The 24,576-nt window shown below is 38.4% G+C and overlaps 1 protein-coding gene across 1 annotated transcript in view; it reads right to left on the bottom strand.

Moving 5' to 3' along the window:
• PCNX2 (pecanex 2) overlaps nucleotides 1-24,576 on the bottom strand; it is a 155,450-nt gene that overhangs the window by 15,225 nt on the left and 115,649 nt on the right. The window contains exons 25-28 of the mRNA XM_064648813.1: nucleotides 23,038-23,253; nucleotides 11,974-12,227; nucleotides 7,404-7,637; nucleotides 5,144-5,247 (exon numbers count right to left, since the gene is read on the bottom strand). Of these exons, the coding sequence (XP_064504883.1) occupies nucleotides 5,144-5,247; nucleotides 7,404-7,637; nucleotides 11,974-12,227; nucleotides 23,038-23,253 (808 nt within the window). The remainder of the gene's footprint in view (nucleotides 1-5,143; nucleotides 5,248-7,403; nucleotides 7,638-11,973; nucleotides 12,228-23,037; nucleotides 23,254-24,576) is intronic.

The following is a 24,576-nucleotide window of genomic DNA, read 5'->3' as shown; positions in this document are numbered from 1 at the left end:
CCTCTGCATAATAAGGTCTCTACCCAGCATTTTTAAGAACAAACATGACTGCTACAAGGAGCAAATCAGTGGTAGGCTGAGAGTCAATTATTTAATGTATCATATTTTCCACCAGAGCAGTCTGGAGGAGATTGCTGTATTCACAAAACCATGGACATCTTTTATTCTCCTGCCAATCGTAATGAGGCTTTTGGGTACATTCTGCCTATAATGTGACACTATCTCAAGCCATTACTTCTGTAACACGCAGCTCTTAATCCATATAAGATACGGTTCTCATTATTCTTCCCATTGTTAAGCTCTCTCCTGAAGACAGTAATGAGATAATAACAAATCTGTAAAGTCAACTGCTTTGATCTCAGGCCTGACTCAAGGTTGTTGCTGCAGTTACAGGCTCGTTCAAAATATTTTAAAAACTAGTTAAGGTAAAATCACATGTCAGAGAAACAACATTAATCTGTAAGAGACATAACTACTATTTCTGGCAACATTTCTAACCCTCTGAGCTAACAACCTGAAAAGCTGCTGTCACAACCGTGAGCTATTTTAGAACAAGACTAGTAGGTGCGTGGGAACTGTCGGCCCCTTGAACGTGCAGAAGAGAGGGGATTAAGCAGTGCCACAAACACCAGAGGGAGGGCAACAGTGCCAAAGCAAATACTCCCTCCTACTGCATGCCTTACACTGCTCCAAGATCTGAAACTATAAGCATTTAATGTAATCCTGAAAACAGTATGGATGAAGACTAATGAGCTGATGAATATCTCTGTGTGTATTTTGCACATCAAACCCCATCCTCTGTCTGCAGTTTGTAGACCTTCTCCAATGTTAACTGTAGGTTTATTTAAGGAATAAAGAAACATGCATGTCTGAGAGCTGGCAATGACCTGAATGTTGCAGTTCACCTGAAATATTTTTAGTGGTAGCCCTTCTAATTTGATATTTTAGATGACAGTGGTTGTGAGCTGAGACTCAAACTTTTATTCCCTCTTGCCCTGCTCACCTCTGGCAGGCATCAAGCTGCACCGTCTGCTTGAACTCCTACTAGCAGTGCAGCATCACCAGCAACATTGTGGCACCATGTCCCACGCCCTCTATATCTTTCTCTCCCCTCAGATGCTGGGCAGTGCAATGGGATGCCCAAATGAGAAGGAGCAAGTGGGGGGAACTGTTTCCTTGGGCTTCAGCATAAGCAGTGGTTCCTCCAGGCAGAGGCATTCCTTGGAATGACTCTTTGTTCACACTGAGTGGTAAGACCCAGAGAGAGCTAAGGGAACCTGAGCAGCCAGGCTTGGTAATGTTGGAAGTATCTGATGAGAGATTTTTATATTTTTCCAAATTTGAAATGTATACTAAACATTTACTTACTAGTAGATTTGGTGTCCGAATAGAATTATTCTGTAATTTTTTTACAAATACACACCTAAACATATCACTCGTTTTGAATAAACAAATGGTAATGTCATGTCATTCTTCAAATCGCATTTTGTGCAAGATGCCTTCAAATGACAGTTTAAAAGAGCAAATGATTTGCATAGCAATGTTCTGCCTTCTTAATGAATGCATTTATTGTGTAATCTAGTGGTAATGTTAGGTTTCTACTGACATTTACATGAACAGGTACACTGAATAATTATTTACATACATTATATAAGAGCATTTAAAATCTTGTTTTACACAGTGACATTTACTGATTAATAGATTAGACAAAATCATGTGTAAATGAGTGCAAATTGGTAGTTTACATACACAATGTAAACTTGACTCTCAATTCTGCAGTGCACAGCTCAGTGTAACATTACCCTTCCTTTACTATTTCTGCACAGCAGTTGAGATGATTGCCACTCCTCCAAGACACAGCAAGGACCTGACTTAGTCCAGAGAAAGTTTCCTACTACCTGCATAGTCATCCCTGAGAATGAAATATGAACTGCAGAGCACTGATTCTTGGCTAGTTTGCTCACACTGAACACCTGAAAAGCTTCATACAATGAGGAGGAGAAGAGTGCACCACCTATCTGGCCATTACTCAAACTCTAGAGATGCTTTGCAGACAGAACATGCTTTGCAGACAGAATTAATAGAAAGTCTTGACATGATGTTCGAGGTAATTTCTCAGTGCTTACCAGAGTAATCTACATCTGCATTTTTGCAATCCAGCATTCAGGTGTGACAAAGTGTGTGTTAGGAGCCCTGACCTCTGACAAAATGGGCCAGCTCCCAACAGCCATAGATTCATAGAATGGCCTATTTTGGAAGGGACCTTAAAGATCATCTAGTTCCAACTCCCCTCATGCACACAGCTGGCTTTGGGTCTGCCTGCTCTGACCATTCCTGCAGAAAAATAAACCCTCTTCAGCACCAGCAGGCTCCAAAAAGGTCCCCAAAACATCATGACACCTTTTTAAGGAAGACTGTGAAGCATCACCTAAGGAATGGTTCTTCCAGCTTTTGAGGACCTTAAGTACTTCTCCACCATCTGACTGAATGCAGACCTGCAGCAGCCTGGGAGCTGAGGTGAGGACCAGCAATAATGCTCCCAATTACCCTTGGTGAGAGTTGCTGTATCTCTGTCAAACACAGGGAGAGGGCAGGGAGACCTAACTTCAGTGCCTGAAGCTAATTCTTGGGAGCATCTCCTTCTGGCCTCATCAGTGTTGCACATGTTGGACAAAGTGTCCTTCCCCTGGCATGCTGTATAATTGTATTCCTATCAGAGTCTCACTGACTTACTGCTTCATTGTGTTTAAACCACTTGTGAAGAACTGTATGAAGCAATAAACACAGTAAGTAGGGTTAGAACTTCCCTCCATGCTTAAGTGACTGTATTTGGGGGATTTCTGTTGATAAAGGTCTTGATGTCAGGGGTAGCATACCCACCTTGCTCCTTAGTTAATAATTTCTACTAAATTGGTTTTGTATAGATATATACGTTCTCTAAGTCAAGAATAAATGTATTTCACCAAGCTAAAGTCATGTTTTGTAGCTGCAGCAATTTATAACTTCAATTGTGCTACTCAGATTCCTTTTCTATTTCTCCAAATCTTTCTTACAGTGGAAACGTATTAAAGGTAATTTAACCAGGTGGGGAAGTGACACAGTTTTTCCACAGTGAAACTTTTCTGGGGAAAGCTTTTGTGAAGTAGCACTGAAAAAGATACTGACAGAAGGTTCCACTTAATCCCTTTTATGTCACAAAATACATTTTAAAAATACAATGATTCAATACTGCCCTGGAGCACTTGCTTAATAAAAAGAAAACCAGGACTTAATTAAAGATAGAGGATTATATAGAATAGATTCAGAAAAAGAGGGACAGAGCTGTTCACCTCCTATGATTACCCCATTTTTTGCCTTTCTACAGACCTTTCTCATCAAGAAAAATATTTTTAAGTATGGAATGTCAACTCACCAAAAGATAGGAACTAATTTGGTTTATTGGTAATTTGCCAAATTTTCAAAAGACGTGGTATAACTGCCTCCTTATTGTTAAAATCTTTACAGAACACTTTGCAAATAATTATCCTCAACATTCATACTTTCCATGTTAAGCTTTGGAAAATCTCTGATTTATTATCCCTTTGCATTATCTGCTAATCATGTAAGCCAATACAAATAGGTGACATTGTTATTGTATCTGTACTAGTGCCAAAATATTGTAATGAAGATTTAAAGATCCAGTGGAAAGTACATGCAATGGGATGACAGTTTGAGGAAGGTTTTGTGATATTTTTAGATGCATTTCTAATATCACTGTGACCTATCTATTGCATACCCTGATGAAAAATTACTTTAATCTTCTCTCAAACAAAAATCTTAAATGCACATAAACTTTTCCCCAACTCTAAAATCTGGATCATCAAGGAAAAAAAAGGACAGTTTTAGAAATATCAGTGACTTACTAAACATCACACTGATTTGAGTGAATTGAAATGAAGGGAGAGGAAATGCAACCCAGAAGAAAACTACTACAGGAAGGGAATGTGCAAGGATTAGTAGAAAAGACATCACAAAAGGCACTTCAGAAAACAGAAATCAGCAGCACACCAAGAAATAAGCCATGTGGACCACAAACATTTTGTGTGACTCACTGAAAGAGGAAGACATAAAACAAAATGTTACATATGTCTCAACAGATAACAAAGCTAGAATGAATATTTAAAAGGACTGTTTTATCTTATAACAAAATGCATTCAAAATCACACATGCTGTCTTTGTTTGCTTGTTAGTAAGACAAATCCTCTCTAAGGAGCACGTTGATAGAGGTCTAGGTAGCTTTACTCGCATTTCTGTGCCAACATAGCAAGGTCACTTAGAAACTGTGTTTATTCAACTTCTCTATGGTTACTAAACTCCTGTGAACACAGGGAGTTCAAATAAATCTAATAAAAATCTAAAATTAGGTGAGAAGCTAAACTTCATGAAAATTAGGATTATTACCTTGATAAAACGCCTTATCTATAGAACAGCGTAAATTGTACTGTATAAACCCCCAAAAACTCACAAGTCCTAGTGAAAATGGAAGAATCCCTAAGGAAAATAAAAGATGAAGAAGATATTCAGAAACAATCTTAACCAAACATATTTTAATTAACCAGACTTCCTAGGGAGAAGTGTTTTGAATGAATGAACAAATGAGTAAGGTAGACTGTGAACAGACAAAGCTGTAGTCTCAAGAGATCCAAGGTTCTGCCTTCCTTAGTTGCCAGAATGAAGTGGCAAATGAACAGGAATACCACCCTAAGGAATACAGAACCCTTATGGATTTATTATTATTTAGCTAGCTAACAGTTTTTTTTATATATATACATAAAATAGTTCCTCTACTGGAAGTATCTTCCTTTTACTGGAATGCTGGAGGAAGCCAGCATTCCAATAGTCAGGCATGAGTGAACACAAGCAATAACCATTGGTACCCATTCTTTCAATGAAAAATTCTGCTTTGGCCTGTGAAATAAAGACTGGTATTAGCTATTTAGCCAACTACAAAGTAAAAGATGATCAGGAACGGCAGAAAACAAAGTATTTTTTGGAGGAATGAGACTTTACTTTGATCTATTATTCTCTTGAGATTCCATATCATGTGAAAAAAGACAAACAGGTCTTTGTTTTAACATGAGGATAAAGGATTCCCAAAAATTACCTGATGGCCATATTGTGAGATGCAGTTCCCAAAGCTCTTCGACCCAATATACACAAGGCAAAGGAAAGCGTCACTAGAGGAGAATCTTCATCACTGTCCAGGTGCTACAAAATTTTAAGGTTAGCATGTTACTCTAAATGAAAACACCATCTTTTAAAGCACCACAATACTACAAATGGTAACATACATAAACTCTGCATGTAGCTGGACCTACTCACAAAAACATTCTTTGCAATTAAACAGAACAAGAAGGAAGATTATCACCATTAGAGGCTTTCTGCAAAATGCAAGCTTATTTTGCCCACTGGCTAGAAACAGAACATTTTGTTCTCCAGTGGTGAGATCCCAAGGAAGGGCATCTTTGAGGGGGTGGGTATTTTTTTGTGGTGTTTTTTGTTTGGTTCCACTCCACCCCGACATGACATTCTAAAACACAGGAGGTTCCTTATTGTTGAGAGACACTGCAATTGGAGACAGCCAAAACCCTTCCCATGGGATACAGTTCCTATGAAACCCCGCCACAGATTCCAGAAGAACAACCTATTTGGAAAAGTTTGGAGGCACACACTTTTCTTGAATAACAATATCTATCTAAATTGTATACCATTGATGACACTGACATCACATTTTAACAAGCAGTCAAAATATGTCATTTACATTTACTAGCTCAGGAGAGTTTCTTTTACTGAAATTTTCATAAAGAAAATTTTGCAATCAAGCAGGAAGAAAAAACTGAAACAACCCCTCATGCATGTTAATTTTCAGGAGGATATAGATTATTATTTCAGGCCATGCAATGAGTGATTTCTTATAGCTTTCTTTGACTTTAAAATTGAAAACAATTATAATGGAGAATGTAGCTCCTTCTAGAAAATACACTGATTTTCAGGGTTATGTATACAGTGAAGTTGGTTTTTTTCATCTCATTTCCTATATGAACTTTACCTCTCTATAGTCAGTGAATTAAAAAACAAAGGTAAAAGATGTAAAAAAAAAGTGTGTGTGTGCATCAGTGCAGGCATTCATTTGCCTTTTTAAGTCTAACTTACATGTTCCAAGTCTATTGGCATCCCTAAGTCTGTTATGTATTTGAAAGTTTCAGCAACAGAACAAGTGAAAAGGTATCATTTAACAGTGCTTTCCCTGCACTGTGCAATTCTTTGTGTGTCAGAACTTGGGAGATGAGACACAGAGATGAGAAAAAAAAGAGGTGAAATATACCCAGTAGGAGGAAATGGCAGGGAAGGGCTCAGATGACAATCTGGTGAAAACAATACCAATATAATGATAGGCAGAGGAACTGGTGGAATGGTATTTGGCATTAGAGACATGAGAAGGAACCAAAGTGGAAAAAAAACATTCAGTGATGCTACAAGAAACATTCAGTGATATTATACCAGCTGAGGTCAGTGGTAGCAAACGGGATGTGCAGTCTGTGATCCTGAGCGAAAAACACACCAATGCAGTGCATGGTGGCCAGGAAAGATACACCTCTCCATTTTTGCCATTATCAGCATTAATCAGAAAATTAGATTGAGGCAATATGCTTGTATGAAACTGTATTCTCCCCCTGGGCTATTTTGAGTATTCCATGGAAATACAGTAGTGCATTTCTGACAAATGACTGCTGACATCAGTAATCTTAGTGGCTCAAAGCATGCAAATGCACAGCTGTAAATCTGCCTTTGACCTTCGAGAGCTGCGAGGCCATTCCACATGGTTCACATTTGTTATGAGCTCTCAGAGGTGACCTATGCTAGCAGTGAGTCTGCCATGCACTTCCCTACCATTCTATAACTGTACCCAAATATAAGCAAAATGTTCGAAAAGGATACACAGACATCACAAATGTTTGGCAAATGTACCCAATCACTGGCAACACTGAAGAAACAGTAATTCTCTAATGACATTGCCTGAATGGAGCCAGCTTTAGCAGTACTTCTGCAAGCAATGGATATATCCATGCTTTCTAGAACTGACAAAAAATTAACCTTGCTGGAAGTGTGCAAAATAAGGAAATGGTTCCGTATTCAAAGACTACCACTCCTTAAAACTCTAGCTTTTGCACAAGGGTAGTCTCCAAAATATGTTTTTTTCATTCCACAAAACGTATATTTTCCTTTTATTTTAAATGTAAAAGCTTAAATAAATTTTATTCTACTAATCCTGAGCAAGCAAAAAAGTAACCATGCATCATTTAACTTCTATTCCAAGAATTAAAACTACTACTACTACTACTACTAATAAAAAAGACTCTTACCTCTACTCTTTTTCTAGCACAGAACTGAATCCAGTCCAGATAAACACTGCAGAAACTAGCTCTCGTTATTCCTTGGAGACATGGAACATAATCTTCATCTATGTTAACGTTAAACATTGCAAGGTCACGTTCAATATAATGCCACTTCGCATAAGGCTGCAGTATCTTTTGGATGGATTCATCTTTTATCCAGTCAAGGATTTTGGGAGAACTTGCTGTAAAGTATATTATACTCTGTTGACAAAATGTGCAAACATTAGTCACTCTCATCTCTGATTAAAGCAGATACATTTTACACAGAAGAGAATAAATCAAATGTGATCCTAAATCAAATAGGGACACATTAACTAAATATAATGGTACATATTTTTCCTATTTTTTACTGCTTGGTATCATTGCTTCACAAAAGTGTTCAAGTTAGAAAGATGATAATAATTGATATCTAAATAGCAGACAGAAAAAGAAGTAATATTTTTAATAATCTTCTAACTTACAGGAAAATTAATACAATTATAGGAATAGAGAGTTCTAGCATTCAAACATGTTAATTACAGAATACTAGTGGGGTTCTAGAGTCTATTGCCAAGAAGGCAATATTGATAACAGTTTAGGTATATTTCGAAAAAACAGTAGTAGATGATCATATGCTCAAAATAGGGCAATTTCCATTTTCCTCAATGGACTTACTGTTTTATGGTGATGAAGTTTTCCTAATTCTTTAACAAAAACAGCCCCACCATGATTTAACCATAAAGGTAAGATGTCACAGATGTGACATTGCTGTTTTCTTTTGGCTTTCAGTAGCACCAGTTTTGTTATTTGTCAATGCAGCTGGTAAAGAATAATGGATTTTTTCTTACACGTCAGTTTAAGAAGCTGATAACTGATATAATTGAGTTTACTTAAAGCACTGAAGGAGGAACAGCACTCAGCAGGAGCTCTTTTATCAAATGCATAAATATTAGAAAGCAGCAACACTGGTATCTCATATCTGTACCTGAGTTTCTAAGTTCTTCTAACCACTGTGTCTGGAGACATTAAAATAATAATAAAGAAAATAGTAATTAAAAAAAAATCTCTCCAAACAAAACTTAAAGCATATTTTCAAAAGAATATGAAGCTTAAGAAGAAGTTCCAATGCTTTCCATCAGCTGGAAAGTCCCATTTTAATGTTTTATGAGTATAATATTAATATATTAATTTAGAATTGGATTCCAAAGCAAACAAGGAGCAAGTGTACACAAACGAAGAGGATGTAGTTCTACTTTACACAGTCAATGGAAACACTACTAAGCAAATAAATATAGAAAACGAAAAAAGGATGGATTACAAAGGGCAGAACCACTACTAGCCCTTTTAAAACACCCAGATGCTCTCCACAGTTTATCTTTCAAATTGTACAAAAAATATACAAGTAAGAGGAGAATTAAGCTTCAGAGGAAAAAGACAAGTCAGACAGATACAGACTGAGGATGGACCTTTAATTTCTTGGCATGTGGAGAAAATACACTCTTTAGAAAAGATTCATGCAGAAACAATAGGAGCTGAAAATACAGCACTCAGCAAATACAGACTTCTTGAATACTAAAAGATGTTTAAATAAGAATATATTGAGAAGAGATGGAGGAGGCACAAGGGAAAAATATCACAGTAGCTGGGGAGGAAATGATTTCAAAACATATGCAGAAGGGCTACAGGAGCTGACCCACTTTATTTGTGGAGAATAAAAATCCTTTTATAAGAAGAAATATTTCTCAGCTGTCAATGAAACTGCAAATGAAATAAATATGACTTAGGAATAAGATGCTCAGTGCAACTCATTGTTTAAAAGACCGATATGGTAATTATTCTTGAAGGATAGAAGAGCTAAAACAAAGCATACATTTTCTCCATTGAATTTCAAGACAGTTTGTTTTTTTTATTATTCTCATCTGTGTTTACAAAGAAGCCAACTCAGCTGGGGAAAAAAATCAGACTCGCAATCAGACACAGAAACAGCAAAAACTTCTGTCACCTAATTAAAGTTTGCTCTTGGTAACTCTTCCAAGATATGTTTTGAGCACAAGTACATCCTCAGCTACATTACAATTCAGAAATAATATTTACAATATTGTAAGCTACAGAGAATAAACCAGGAACACTCCAAATGCTCAGTGCAATGGAAGTGCAGTTCCTGCAGAAACTCCAGCCTAAGTGTTTTCAGCGTTTGTGATAAGGATGTGACCCGAATACTGCATTATCTGTAATTCTTCTTACAATTAGTTTCCTACACCAATAAAAAGGAAGTGTCAGGGCTTTAAAATGTTCACAGTGAAACTGCATAGGGTGTTACTCAAGATTCCCCCATAAGAAAGAGCTGGGAACGTAATGAATTCTCACCTCTGCTTCTAATACTGTTTGTTTGCAGGCAAGCATTAAAGAAAGAGGACAAAAGCTGATTTGATACATAACAATCTTCTCACCTTCCAAGGCTGTACTAAGGAATTTACTAAATCTTTTTAAAGCTCCTGTTGATGGAAGAAACTAATTAATTTAAGAATAGGAGAAGACAATCTCCATATAACTTTCTTTTGGGGAGTGTCATTCTAAAGAAAAGATCTCCTCAGCTCACTCTTCCTTTACTGAAGGAGCCTCAGCCCAGGCTAATATTGAAGTTGCCAACAGGTTATTATTATCTTTTGTTATTATCTTCTGTTCATCCTTCCCTAAGAAGAGAAGTAGACTAAAGGATCAACACCTTTCTGAGAACGCAGATCTGTCAGTGCAGTGTTATAGTACTGGCTCAACTAAATCCAAGCAGAAGAGATTCAATTTTCACACCTTGGGAGCCAAACATAAAATCTTCATATGGTGGAGATGGAGCCACAGCCACACCTCAGTGGTGTGGAGATCATTTAACCACATCCCCATTACTCAAAAGAGGATCAACTAACCACACCTGTATCACATGAAAGTTTGTCTAAGCCATCTTACCTTTGTCAGCTGCTTCTCAGGTGTGTCCAGAACTAGAAGCCCTAAACTACCTTTCAGTTAAGTTTTACTTCCCATGTGATGAACCTCACACTTTCCACAAGTCCTCTATATATTAACTGATTTAAAGGTACAAAAAAGTTCCAGTTTACAAAGCACAATTCTTCACTGCTGTAAACTAATAAGATGCTCTTTTGATTGCAGCTTAGACTGGGACTTTTTTCAATCTCATTCACCATCAAAAGCTGGGTCATATGTCAGTTTGCATCAATTTATGTTCCAGTTATTCAGGTTACCTTTTAAAGTAAAGCAAAGCAATAGTAGCAACATACTCATTTACAGTTTAAAGAAGGGTTGGGTTTTTTTTGTTTGGGTTCTTTTACCTTATATACCTTGCTTTAAGTTAATTTATAGCCACAGAACCCACTTATAAAATGAAAAAATCATGCTCACATGCAGTTTTGTTTCTAATTAGTTAATTAAACAAGCAGGTTGGTTACCAGGCTGTACTGCCTGGAAAATTATTTATGAAATCTCAGTCTGCATTTTACAAAGTAATCAACTGCATGATCAAAGCAGTTTTGTAAGGTAATGAGCTTGCTTTTTACTACATTGGCTCATTTGCAAAAAATGGTGATTAACTTATTTACAACAGGTCTCTCTCTGAGGTTGACAGATTGATACAATTGCAGAGATATAAGCAGAAAGGAGATGTCAGGGATGGTTGGGAGCTTTAGTAACTGGCTTTGTGGCAATACCAGTGGCATAGGAAGCAGCATTTGGCTCTTGCTGTTTCAGTAGAAGACTATAAAGCTCAACAAATTCTTCATTTGCTGGACTGGGAATTGTTTTGGCAGAGGATGAAGATGTCTTGCTAGATTATAAGGTTCAATTATTTCGACAAATTAGTATCTGTGTGGTTATTGTAGTCTTAATAACAGAGCAACCATAGAAGTGATGTAAATGAACTACTGTTTAATCAGTGGAATAAACCAACTTCAAATGTGTTGTGCTACGTATGTAAAACAGAAGGTAAGGAGGGAGTTTGCACTACTAAAAAAGTACATTTGAGAAATAGCTCTTCAGATGTTTCCCAAGAACTTTATGCTTGTTAATCTCTTTTTTTTTTTCCCCAGAACAAAAGAGCAGTGGAAAAGCCAAGGCAAGAAGAAATAACAAACTGTCAATGAAGTTTTTTTAGAATGCAACAACATAAGTAAGAACGCTTCCTCTGACTTTATCACCAGAGGATGTTTACTCACCTTGATTTCTGCTGAAGCATACCTGAGATTTTCTGTACTAACTGTAAGTGATCAGAACTAAATTAAGCAAAGGGAGATATGGATTTATTATCCCTATTCTAGTGGAAGGTGTCCCTGCCCATGGCAGAGGGGTTGGAACTAGAAGAACTTAAAGATTAACCCAAATGATTCTATGGTTCTATGATCTAACATCGAGTCTGTCCACCTGCCAGAGTGTTGTGCAGATGAATAAACATAAAGCCAAAAATTTCAAATGCTCTTTCTTCTGTAGACAGCCAGCATTTCTTCTATTTGACAAATCTGCCTAGGAATAATGTACACTTTACCAAAGTGTTTACCTTGATATAGTATCTGATAAGTATTCTCCGCAGATCGAACACTTGCAGCATTGTTGCAGCGTTGTTATCAATGATGCTGTATCCTTCCAGGATGTACTGGGTTCGTGTTATTTCCCATGTCAGCCATCGGAGGTTAAAGGCTGCATTACATGATAACAAGTGAGGCAAGTGCCCAGGCTTACAACAGCAGCAGCCTTCGTTGTCTTCATCTCCTTCTGTTATAGCTTCCACTTCTCTCTGCTGGCAATATGTCCCTTGGCAGTGAGAAAGAGAGAGTATGCTGCCAGTTATTGGGGGAGGAGGAAACAAAGGACTTCTTCCAAGCTGAAATTCAAAGCATGTTTGAAGGCTTTAAGCACTTAGCAAAAATCTAAAAGAGCGAGCCACGGCAACAAATTAGATGTGCTAATTGATCCGTGTGCAGCAGCAAATAAAGAGGTGTACATTATTTATTTACTATCACCTAATAAAAGCCAAAAGGGCCTGATCTAATGTTCTGAGCATTGGGTTCTGAGCTGAGCTAAACTACAGACTGCAGCTTCTGCCTTAATAAAAACTCACCAGGAAGCAACACTAAAGAGTCTCGCTCCATAAGGCACATTAAGCAAATTGATCCAAGTCTCAGTCTGCTTCTTCAACTAACATTAAGAACACAAAGAAAGATTTTACAGTGTGTCAGAGTACTTGTAAAATCTGGGTTTTAGCAAACTATCTTGGAAAGCAGGTTCCAAAAATAACATCTACTGGGTTGTTCTCTCTCCCACTGGAGTACAAGCTACTCTGGATCAAACATCTCTAATGAATAGCACTAGTGGCAGTACATCATGAGAAGAGAGCAGCTTCCTAATTAGTCTATTACACAGGCTTTAGATCAGAGTAAATTTTTCTAAAAAAAATATGTTACCTCAAAAAGAAATCATAAGGCAGATGCAGAAACAATAATGCAGACTCTGCATTTCTAGCTTGTGCTGCACACACTAGATGGTCAATCCTTGGGGATTTGAAATCTAGGAATGTGGCTTCTATGTACGGCATTACTAGTAAAAGCTGAGGCAGACTGCCATGTGCTCCCCCAGTACTCTCAAAATACATGATCTTTATGTTCATGATTTCTGCATCTTTTTAAAATTACTCTCTGTAGGCTGTTGCAGAGTTTGTCCATAAACCATCTTTCAAGGCCATCTCCTATGATGCAGGTTACACATGTCATGCACAGGCCTTCTGCCAGAGTTTGAGTATCACCCCACGGACTGCCATCAGCTTCCAAACAGTCTCAACAGGAGAGGAAGATGCTAGACACTGTGCTGCAGTTTAACAGCTATAATTCCCTCCTTACCAGGACCCAAAGACCTGCTGTGTCACTGTAAATGGAAGAAGAATTTAGCTATGTTCATCATCTGAACGTTGGACCAGGAAAGAACACAATGCCAGCTCCAATTCCCTGCAGACTGCCAGCACCCCAAAAGAGAGCATGGAGCACAGCAGCATCCCAAAGGCCTTTCCATAGATCATGACAATTGCTGGGCCCTTGACTGTCTATCCTAGTCCCATCACAACCGTCTGGTCAACAGCCTGTGAACTTTAGTTTGTACCAAGAGAAGACGCATTCAGAATATCCCTTTCTCCTCACTAAGAAAAACCTTTGAAAATATAACAAAATATGCTTAAGCATTGCCTATCACCTTCTCTTTTTTTGCCTGTACACCTTCTATAATGTATGCAGCAAGCAAAAACATACAAGAAAAAAGAACAGAAAAATCTGAAGGAAATGTGTGAGAAAAAACAGGGTTGTAGTATTAAGATATGGGGGGGAAAGATCCAGCATATTCCAGTGATCTCTGTTTGGTTTGCTGTGAATTAAAATTTATACTGTGAACCCAGTATTGTTCACACACTGATACACATTCCTCCTTAGACTTCATGGATAAACAATACAAAAAATTATGAAATACCTTCAGGTCACCCAAATATGAACATCTTTCCTTTCAACACTGCCACGAAGTACAAAACATGAACTATTAAGCTGACATTTCCAGTGGGACTGGACATGAACTGGACTGCTTCTGCTTCATATTTCACATATTTCTACATGAATTAACACTTAATTCCTCCACAACAAAAAACCCAAGAACTGCTCTGGGTCAGTGAATGCTTCTGTGAAGTCAAGTCAAAAGACATCGTACTCAAACTGAAGTAGGGAAAGCATACTCCTTTGTGCATTGCTTGGCAGGAGTAAAATAACTACTCCATGCTAGTGCTGTTACTGCTGCTGTTACGTTTATTTTTGAAAGTTTAAAGGTCTCTCAGTATTACACTGAATTTAAGAGAAGATAAATCTTCATGCCAGGTGCTAAATTAAGTATTGCCAAATATTTATAACTGATGAAAAATGAAAAACAGAAGCCTAATGAACAACTGCTACTGATCCCCTTACAACCTCAGGAAATAAAGATGGCTTTGCTCAATCTGTGAAACCCTATTCTTAAATAATTTTTTTTCTTTTGATATGGAAAGATCTCATTTTATTCCTATGGCTATTTCTATGTGTTCTCTGTATTACCTCTATTAATAAATACCAAATATTATTACTGCAGATTCCGTAATTACTACTTTTCTTAGAAGACATATTTTATAAAATACAGGGCCTAAAGAGGCTTCAAAGGCAAATAAAAGGCAAATTCAAGAGACCCTCAGTGTTTAAAGGAAACTGTCATCACATGCATAACAAACAGAAGATAATGCCAGAACAATATTTGTATTCTCAGCTAATTCAATAGGATAAAATGTCTCTAAATCGTCTTTGCTGGGTAATTTTAATCAACTAAAGTTAAAATTATACTACAGTGGGTGCAATCAATGTTGAACCTCAGAAGGAAGAGATATTTTAAAAGGGACTCTGTTATTACAAAAGCTCTGTGAACCAATGAAACGAGTTCATGTGTTTGTTTTACGGATTTATTCCAAAGAATGTGCTCTTCAACATCTGGCAAACACTCACTTGATTAACAAAAGCTGTTTGATGGACTTGGGTACTACCACCTTGGGGATTTGGCGTCTTTATTGCTTGCAGAGCTTCTGGGGTATCCCTGTTAAGTTTAAAGGTGTAATCTGAGCCATGGCCAGTGCTCTGACAAAACACCAAATCCTCATTCCTAGCATCATCTGCTGATTAGTATTTCCAAACAACATCTAGTAAAGGGACTCAAGTCTGCAAAGACAACATTCAGGCTTGATGCTCAAGTACATGTTGGTTCCCTCCCAGTTTTTGCAGTCAGTTCTAGAAAGACTGCCAGTAATTTTCTCTCACCTTTAATGAAGCCTCTCTTTAATCCATAATGCACTGGCTGGACTTCAATCTCAGACTGGCATTTTACTGAAAAATTTCATTTACCAGTGCCTACATCAATCCTTTTTGGCTCATTACTCTAGACTCTGGTACCGCAGAGACTAAGAGCATGCGCTCAGCTTCATGCATTGAGCCAGAAGGGACAAGGCACATTAAATGAAGTTAAGCATTTGTGTACATCATTTACAGAAGGATGACCCTAAACTTTTGTGTATATGTCATAAACTGATGATTTAAATGACAATTTTTTATATTGCTTTTCAAAAAATTATCAAGTTCAAGCACCTCTGAGAGAATTATTCATAATACCAAAGAGCAGGGAACAGAACATGCACTTCAGTTCTGCAATATAATTAAGTGTAGTACCATTAAATATTAAAATACAGGGAAATGTTTTCACTGGTAATTAGTCATTTCTAAATCTGAGGGAACGCTTTTTTTTACATTTCTTTCTGCAGTAGAAAGAAAATAAGCTCGTGAACTTCACTGAAGTTTAGTCATTCACTCTGACCCTTGCTAGTATAGATAAGATCAATTCATTTGTAAAGTATCTAACACTGGATGGTTGCCAAAAATCCATCAGTGTAAAAAACATGTGCCAGCTGAATAAAGCAAGGTCAGCCTTTGTGAGCTGAGGAGAAAACCAGGGTGAGAACTTGGAGCTCTTTGTATTTTCCTGACGCATCAGGATTTGAGGACTGACTTGTGCTCTGCCAGAGTGATCTGACCTAAATGGAAATGGAAAATTGAAACTGAAGACTGTAATCTTGCTCCAAGAGGATACATAAAATACACCTAAATGAATGACCATCTAGCCTTCTAGAATTTAAGGCTGAAACCATAGTGTGTGCTTTTGAATTCAATTTTGAAAACTCAGTGAGTGAAAAGCATTTTTCAAGATCTGAAGGACCAGAGAGAAAAATCCGTAACACAACCACACAATTCTAGGAGCAGTTTTAGTTTCCATAAAACACTTAAGTTTAACAACACATCCAGAATGGGGACTAATTATTGTGGCTGAAGGCAGTGATAGCTTGAGCACTGAGGATTGCTGACATATCAGCAACTTTGGTGCAAATGTACACAGAAAGGGCTCAGAGGGCTCCTGCACCAACCTCACCTCACAGACGTTAAGATCATCATGAATCACTCTCCTGCACTAGGCACTTTAAACTCTGTGATCCCAATACCCAGTTTTGGGCTAGGGAATGTAACTAGGTGTTAAGTCTGAGAGATGTAGCTGGATATGGAAATGGGAGCCACGAAGAAGGACTGAAGCCCAGGGTAACTCCTTTTGTTGCAGCGATCTCTTCACAGACAACTCCACAAAAAAGCCTGGTTGCTCACTATTTGTTTGGCAAAACCACACACACAAATATTTTACAAACAAATGCATTACCGTGGAATTACATGACTCTGCTCCAACAAGCTCTGCAGCAAACATGAGTATTCCCAAATTCTGATGGATTAGGCTCACCCAACATCTTTTTTCTACTCAGGATAGCAGCTTAATAAGCATCAAGTTAAGATGCAAAAGAAGCACAGGGAGCATAATTACAGCCATTGAAAGGCCATCCTCTCCTGAAATACACATCAGATATAGTTCTAGAAACACAAAAACCCAATACTTCCAAGAGGAGTGAACTGAGCCCACAAATGGAAACCCCAGAACTAGACACATACTGGAAACTAGTGACTTTTTTGGTTCCCTCCTGCTCTTTTTGCTTGTGGAACTGGGATTAAGAACAGTAATTTATAGGCTCTGATAGTCTCAGCTTGTTTCAAAGGAAAATCTCAGGATTTAAAAATGAGTATCAATTCCTCAGACATCAAAGCTGCTAGTTATAAAACTGTGGTTTGGTTTTCAACTGTTTCAGGTACTTGTACGCCTGGAAAATAATGTGGTTTTCAAACCAGATCAGTTGCTCTTATAACAGGCATCCTCTCTCCTCAGAAACCTTTCCTTTCCTTGGTCCACAGAGACACATTTAAGAAAGGCCAGGTGGAAGAAAGCATTCTCCAGAGATGTTGGTTGTTAAACTTGCAGCTATGAAATACCACAAAAACCTCTCAGGTCACATCTTTTGGAGTGCAATCAAGATGCAATATTTTGTTTCTGGCAAAGACATTTTCTCAATAAAAAGACTGCAGTGCATCTATTTTTCTTCCTTCCAGAAGTCTTCTCCAGTGCACCCATATATACATATAAAATTGTGGAAGGGAGGAAAGGGAAAAAGACATGAAATATTTATTCTAGTATGTGTTACAGAAACTATTCAAAGCCTATTTGAAATTCACAGACAGCTTCCACCATTGCAGCATCACTGTACACCTAGGAAGGCTTGTACATCACAGATTTCCTGCGTTCAGCATAAAGTATTCTCTTCTCTGTTTCATGCCATTCTTCCCAATTAAATCACCAAGATTAAAGAAATCCCTTTATATCCTTTCTGTCCATGCCTCTAGTATTTCCAAGCATTTCCATTTCTCTCTGTCTTTGTTCTTTCCCACAAACACTGTACTTTTGGGTTTTAACCTTCTCTCCCAAGGGATGTGTTTAAAATGGCTGTTTTTCTCTGAACTCTTTGTAATTTATCAATACCCTTTAATGGTCTGGTACATACATTGAACATACCTCAAGAGTGGTCTCAGGAAAGACATGAAGGTGGGCATTTTTATTTCCCAACAGCAAGAAGTGATTTGAACAAAGAAATGAAAGTTGCAATCACTCTTTAAATAAAGAACGATTCTTGCTAGTGCTACAGCACCTTCAGACACAAAAATCAAACACCAATAAATATTCCTTGCACTGGTAATGTATTTGCTACTTTAATAAAACTATGCAGCATACACATATGCTGCAGAAATGAGTAACTGTCCTTATTTCTTAGACATCACTACTGTGTCTAAAGCGTATGTCCTAAACTGGCTTCCCATTTTGCGTGGGAAATAAGCTAGTGAACGCAGAGAAAGCCCCATAGGCGATGCCATACTGCTGCCACAGCTGCCTTCCACTATGTACAATTACATCTATCTCTGCCCTGTGCTTCTTGCCTTGATCCATCTAATGAAGTTCCAGTGAAGCATGGATATTGCACGTGCAACATGCAGTAACAAAAAAATCGCAGCAGAGGTTTAGAAGTGCATTAGAAGACTGAAGGATACTGGGCATGAGTTAGAAAACAGTTCCTCAAGACTTCAGCAACACCATCAGTAAGTAGTTTCTTCATTACATTAGGCATTATATGTAATGCCTAACTGAATATTCTCCAAAAGACGCTTTGCAGACACACAGACTAAACAGGAAAACATTTTAAATCTTCCTTTTTCTACAGGGAACTCATGCGAGAGATATATTTTGACATTCTTTCTGCTTGTTCCCTGATTGTTGGTTTCCCCATCTCTTCCTTTCAAATTAAATGATACATTATGTATTTCTTCTGGCAGGCTGCTTTTAGCATACTGCTGTGGTCTAACACAGACAGCAGAGTTATGTTACCGAAGGGCTCAATTCCCCCGCACCAACCTGCAGCTCCTCGGAAGCGTTACCCTCCTCTCAGCTCATTACTACCTTCTCTTTGTTTTCCATGCAGGAGGAGTCAGGCATTTCCTCTCAGTGCCTGGAGGTCTTGAGCCTCCCCCTGGCTTTACACTCAGGATGAATGACACAATGGAGGCACATCCCCTCCCTGTCCATAGAAGAGGAGAGTGAAGAACTAATTCATACAAGGTGGTTAATATGAACAAGACTAGAGATGGATGAAAGGAATTCCAGCTTTGCTGACTCTCTTCTTTCAGTCTGCTCAGTCTGCACCTTCTTACCCTGCCTGCAGGGGTTTGGTTGGGTTTGTTTTTTCATTTAAAAGCTGAGACAAATGCTTCTATTACATACAGCTAGAAAGGCATCTGGATCAGTCACTTATAATGCGGACTCTCTATTAGGTTGGACTGCAAACGGAGGAGGCTGTAAGTACATCCTGCCCCTGTACACTTAAATTCAGAAGACTGAAAGATCCCTTCTTCAGGCACTACTGTAGCAGTACTGCCAGCACAGCTTTTCAGCTACCACAATGAGAAACACCCGTAGGAAAATCCAGAGCTCTACAATGCAAATATTGCCTTTGGTTTAGTTATGAACAGAAAACAGGCACAGAGAACACTGTTGTGATTCACTCGTTTCCAAAGCAAACACAGATTTCCTATTTAAGGAACAGCAGATTTTTAGGGCCCTCAATTAAAATTACTTGTTTGAAATTGAAGTTAAGCAGCCAAAGCTCAGAAATTACAGATTTCAAGTTCCTCCTCTAGCCCTTTTTCCCCCTTGCGGGAAACCATTCTGTACAATGAAAGGCATCAGGGTCCTATGTAAAAAACAGTGCACGACCAGACATCTAAAAATAGAAATGCAAGATGCCCAAAGCAGAGGAAATGAGTCTTGTGCTTAACAACTGCTATTTGACTTTATAAACCATCAGGTTCTTCCAGGGCAGTTCCAAACACTCTTTCCCACTCCTGCAGAAAAAAAATCCTACAGTATTCAGTCGTACTGCACACCAGCCATTTGCAAGATTTGAAATGGGGAAGAATGTGCCTAGTCCTCACAGGGGATGGCTCTCGGTGCTGCTTTGAGGAAGCTTGCTCTAGTTCCTGCCCATGCAGGCAGCAATCCTGCTCAAAGGAAGGAGCAAAGAATGCCTTGCAAGGAAGAGTTTAAGTCTCAGCTTTCAGAGAACTTCCTTAGAACAGCTTTGGTTCCCCTTGTGGAACTTCTGTGTTCAGTTCAGCCCCTCTGGCTCCTTTCACTCAGACTCAGTGCCCAAGAGCCTGGGCACCCCTGTGGCCAATGGCCCCAACCAGAGCAGCGTCTTACAAGAAGAGGGTGGTTCTGCAGAATAGTTTATCTAAAGCACATCAGCCTTCATGGGTTACCTGGAGACACAAACAACCCTCTGGTGTCAGCACACCACCTCAGCAAGTCTCCACTGGGCACACTGACCACTCACATTTTGGCATCCATTAGGCTTTTATTACAGCCTGCATCAGGCAGATCCATCTCATTTGGCTTGTGCCTGGTTCCCCACTGGGCTCCTTTTTTTCTCCTACTCTATCCTTAAGCAGGCTTGTAACTCATGGGGTTTCTCTGGCAGTGGGGTTCAGTTGGTATGTTAAATGCTACTTTTTTGAGCTGTTCTTTTCTAAGGTTAATTCCTTCATTCAACCCTACAAAGCTTCTCTGTTCCAGGCCAAGCAACATAGTAACAACAATCACACTCCTAGTTTCTCTTCCCATAACATCTCTACAAAATATTCTGAATGCTGGAGAAAACTTCCTTACATAGCATGTTGGAGAGGACACAAAAAATAACTACATATTTTCTCTTATTCTTGGAATAGCATCATCGGGAGAGGGAGGAGTGGAATAAGGGACTAAAGGCAAGAAGAGATCCCAATTTTCCCACTCCTCTCCTCCTCCTCCAGTAACTGATATGTGCTTTACTGTTCACAGTTTGCTGTCGCTCTCTTGACCAGGCCCACTGAACGTTCAGGTAAGAGGTGCTCTTTGCAGGATGCCAGCCTCCTCAAGAGGACTTCAAGAAAGACTGGGAAAGAGGATATTCCTCATGAGAACTCAGCTGGCTCTAAGCAGCAACCCATGAAAGACATGAGAGGCTGCAGAGCTCAGTCCCAGCAGAACTTAAGGACCTGCTGTGGTCGGCAGACACATTGGATCTACGCACAAAGTAAAAAACACTATTTAACTACAGTTAATTAACATTGAATAGTGTTGGGCCATCTGCATGGAAAGGTCAATTTTTAGATACATTTAACTACTTAAACTGTGATTTTAGGTAATATAGACATGCCTTGACAGGTGGCACACTGCAATTTTTGAGCTTTGCTCTCAGATCTAAATGCCAAATGGCACTCATTGGCAGTGAATGATTCTGGCTCGAAGTCAAGGAAAGTCTTCCCAAGCCACTTTGCAACAAAACTATTCAGTTGTTCCCCGTTCAACTTCCAGTTCATTAAGCCTGTCTGCTGGGCCCCTGATCTTTTTATCCAGCTAGCACGTGGCTCATATTGTTTCATCTGTTTCCAAGATTTACTTCAACTGCTTTGGGATGGTGATGACAGAGAGAGACCCAGCAGTAGGGGACAACAGCATAAAGGAAAAAAAACCTCAAAAAACTCACATAATTTAAGTGGGAAAGTGAGATTTCTTTCTTCTGTTTGTTTCAAATCCTACAGTGATCTATTTTAACACAAAATGATGATCAGCAAAGATAATTTTCAGAAGGTAGAATTCAAGTACCTATCTCTGACACAGCAGCACCATTGTTCACCTTGGGGGCACACAAGGAGAAGGTAATACTTGCACAGATGTCTTAGAAATTGAAGCAAGCCTCAGAACCACACATAGATGATCATGTATCCCTCAACAATCATCATCATCATCAACAACAAGAAATTATGAGGCTGATAAACAAATTCTCTTATCTTCCTTTCCAGTTGTTTTTTTCTTAGTTTGCCTTTGTACTGAACAGGCATCTCCTCAGGTATTACAATACCAAGCTGTTTTAGGTATTCACTACTGTTTTCTTTCTACATAACTCTGCTTAGGACATGGGAGTGTTATCTTTATCCCCACCATATAGGAAGGAAAGTGTTTACCACAACCTATTCAACATCCAACAGAGAGTCTTGTCACAGAGTCGAGACTGGAGCCCACACATATTATTTCCTAGTCAAATCCTTCCACGCCTAAGTGCTTTCAGAGAGCCAGTCACCTATTTTCTCACACTCAACCTTGTTGAACAGTCATGTCGATTATACTCTTCTCTACACACTGCCCATTAGATGCTCAGCCCTTGAGCCTGGGAAGCTGCTTATTCCAGTATTGCAAAACTCCCATCACCTGCAGTTGCAAAGTGGTATCTTTGAAAGGTTAAAAATCCAACCAACAAAACCGGGCAGCCAACATGTGTAGCATGAGCAAAATTTAAAAGCGGTTTAAAAGCTTTGTGGTTTTACTTTCATTTTGCTTCCTACTCTAGGACAACAACAACAGCAACTGGCCTCACAAAAGCCACACCACCGAGGAAGGGGATGCAATTGCCATTCCTTAAAGACGAGTGTCCTGACAGAGGAATACACTGAATGGTGAGAAAGTGAGGTCCCTTGTTTAACTGAAGGGACAGCATTTCCTAAATAAGAGAGATATGAAGACTTGATTAACTTGCTTCTCTATTGTTCTACTGCGATAAAGACCATGTCAGCACTGGCTACTTGCATGGCCTGACACATGCAAAGATATTTTCTGTGGAAGGAGTCTTATTTAATTTTTTTTTTTTTTTCAAAGACAAGCTTTTGGGGGTTGAAAAATTTTAAGAACAACTTCGATTTTCAATGCTATAGAGGAAAGGAAATAATCTGAAAACATAACTAAGCATTACCCAAAAGATGTGTGAACTAAGCAAACAACTCAACAAGCCTTCTTTCTGAAAGTCTTACAATGCTGTAGAACGTGACTCCAAATTTCTTAACATCTAGGTTTCACAGCATCATTCAAATAATGATACAAAGAAGTACCAAGCTTTTAGACAGACAAATATCTGTAAAAAGAGAAAGGACCTTAAACTCTATGTCCTACTATAGTTTGTGATAAATTAAAAAGACAGAGGAGATTTGTTCTTATTTAAATCACCAGGGATCCTTACCTCGAAATTCGAGCCCTCTGAGCTGAAAGGTGACAAGGCCATTTCCAATTTCGATCAAGTGCACAAAGGCATTTAAATAATCTGATGCCAGAATAAAACAGTCTCCCGTGTTGTAGTTTCCCCAGCGGCCCAGAATCAAATCTCCACAAAGAGACTCCTGCAGAGATCTTGTCAAATGCTCATAAAAAATGGAGTTGAGATTATTGTCATCATTTCCTACAACCAGAGCAGCACACATTTGTAAAGAATGAAATTTATAGTATACAAAGCCATTCTGCATAAAATTCCATATTCATTTTCATTCCTGCTTAATGTCTTCCTGATATGTTACACAATCTGTATTTCCTAGCTGTCCCTTCAGAGAATCAGGTCTGAATTTTTTGTTTAATATGAGCATTACTGTAAACAAAATATCAAATTATTGATAATACATTTTTCAGGCTTACTCAAATAACCTCTATGTTTTACAACAGCGAGATTTTTTTGGCTACATAGAAAGTCTCTGCAATGATATGTTAATGTCTACATACTATTCTTAATTAAAAGAAACCAGAAATCATTATTATTTCATTACATATATTTAAATTTGAATATTTTTTCTGAGATTTTTAAAGACTTTGGTCACACATCTTCCAATGATTTTGTCGGGATTTTTTTCTTTTAGACCTCCAGGAATTTTTCAAGAGTTTTTCCATTAAGTATCTGCTGGTACTTTAGATGATGATACTTACTTTATAAGAGTTTACTTAGTATATTGAGTAAGAATGAAACATTCACCACTAAAATTGCTACCACCTTAAAAACAGTAGCTGTCCAATTACACATTGCTTGGACCAAATGTCCAAAACAACCCATCACAGTCTGGAAGTTTCATCTCATAAAGGTCTATGTCATTTAACTGCATTAAAAGGATCACTTTATGATGGTGATTTGTGAAAGAGATTGAACTTTCACAAATGCCAAGATAGTGCCACATAATCCAACGTGGTGTTGTCTTGAGTTTGCACTCTTTTAAATAATATATGCTTGGCATATGAACTGGTTTGTCTTCCATAATGCATCAATGTCTCACCTTCAATACTTTTAAAATGCTGGTGCATGAACACATGTACAAACCAGCACCTTGCAGGTTTATTGGTATGACGGTGTATGTGGATACACATGTACAGGTACCCTGTGCATATTTAGGAGCAGATCTAATGTGGAGGAAAAAGAAACCCAGAAGAGGAGACTTTCAGAAGCTATAGTTTCCTCTACAAACTGCTCTTCAATGCAAGAGGAGGAGCAGGTGTGTAACTATGCTGTTTTTCATCCCTGTGGCCATTAAGCAGCCAGCCCTGGTATGTGCATCCATGTTGTGTGCGCATGCCCATGCAGATAAATTCAGCTATACACCTCCTGGAGTACATGTGGTCAAAATTTAAACAAGTCACAAAATTAATCTTTTAGGCACACACACACAAAAGTAATGTTCTGCTTGAGCTACAGGATTAAAAATATAATTAACTTATTGCATTTATAATAATGCTAAAGGTTATT

The sequence above is a fragment of the Pseudopipra pipra genome, chromosome 3 (genome assembly GCF_036250125.1).
Source record: "Pseudopipra pipra isolate bDixPip1 chromosome 3, bDixPip1.hap1, whole genome shotgun sequence".
Classification (NCBI taxonomy): Eukaryota; Metazoa; Chordata; class Aves; order Passeriformes; family Pipridae; genus Pseudopipra; species Pseudopipra pipra.
Note: the sequence above shows the minus strand (reverse complement) of the source record. Positions and strands in the feature narration are given on the sequence as shown.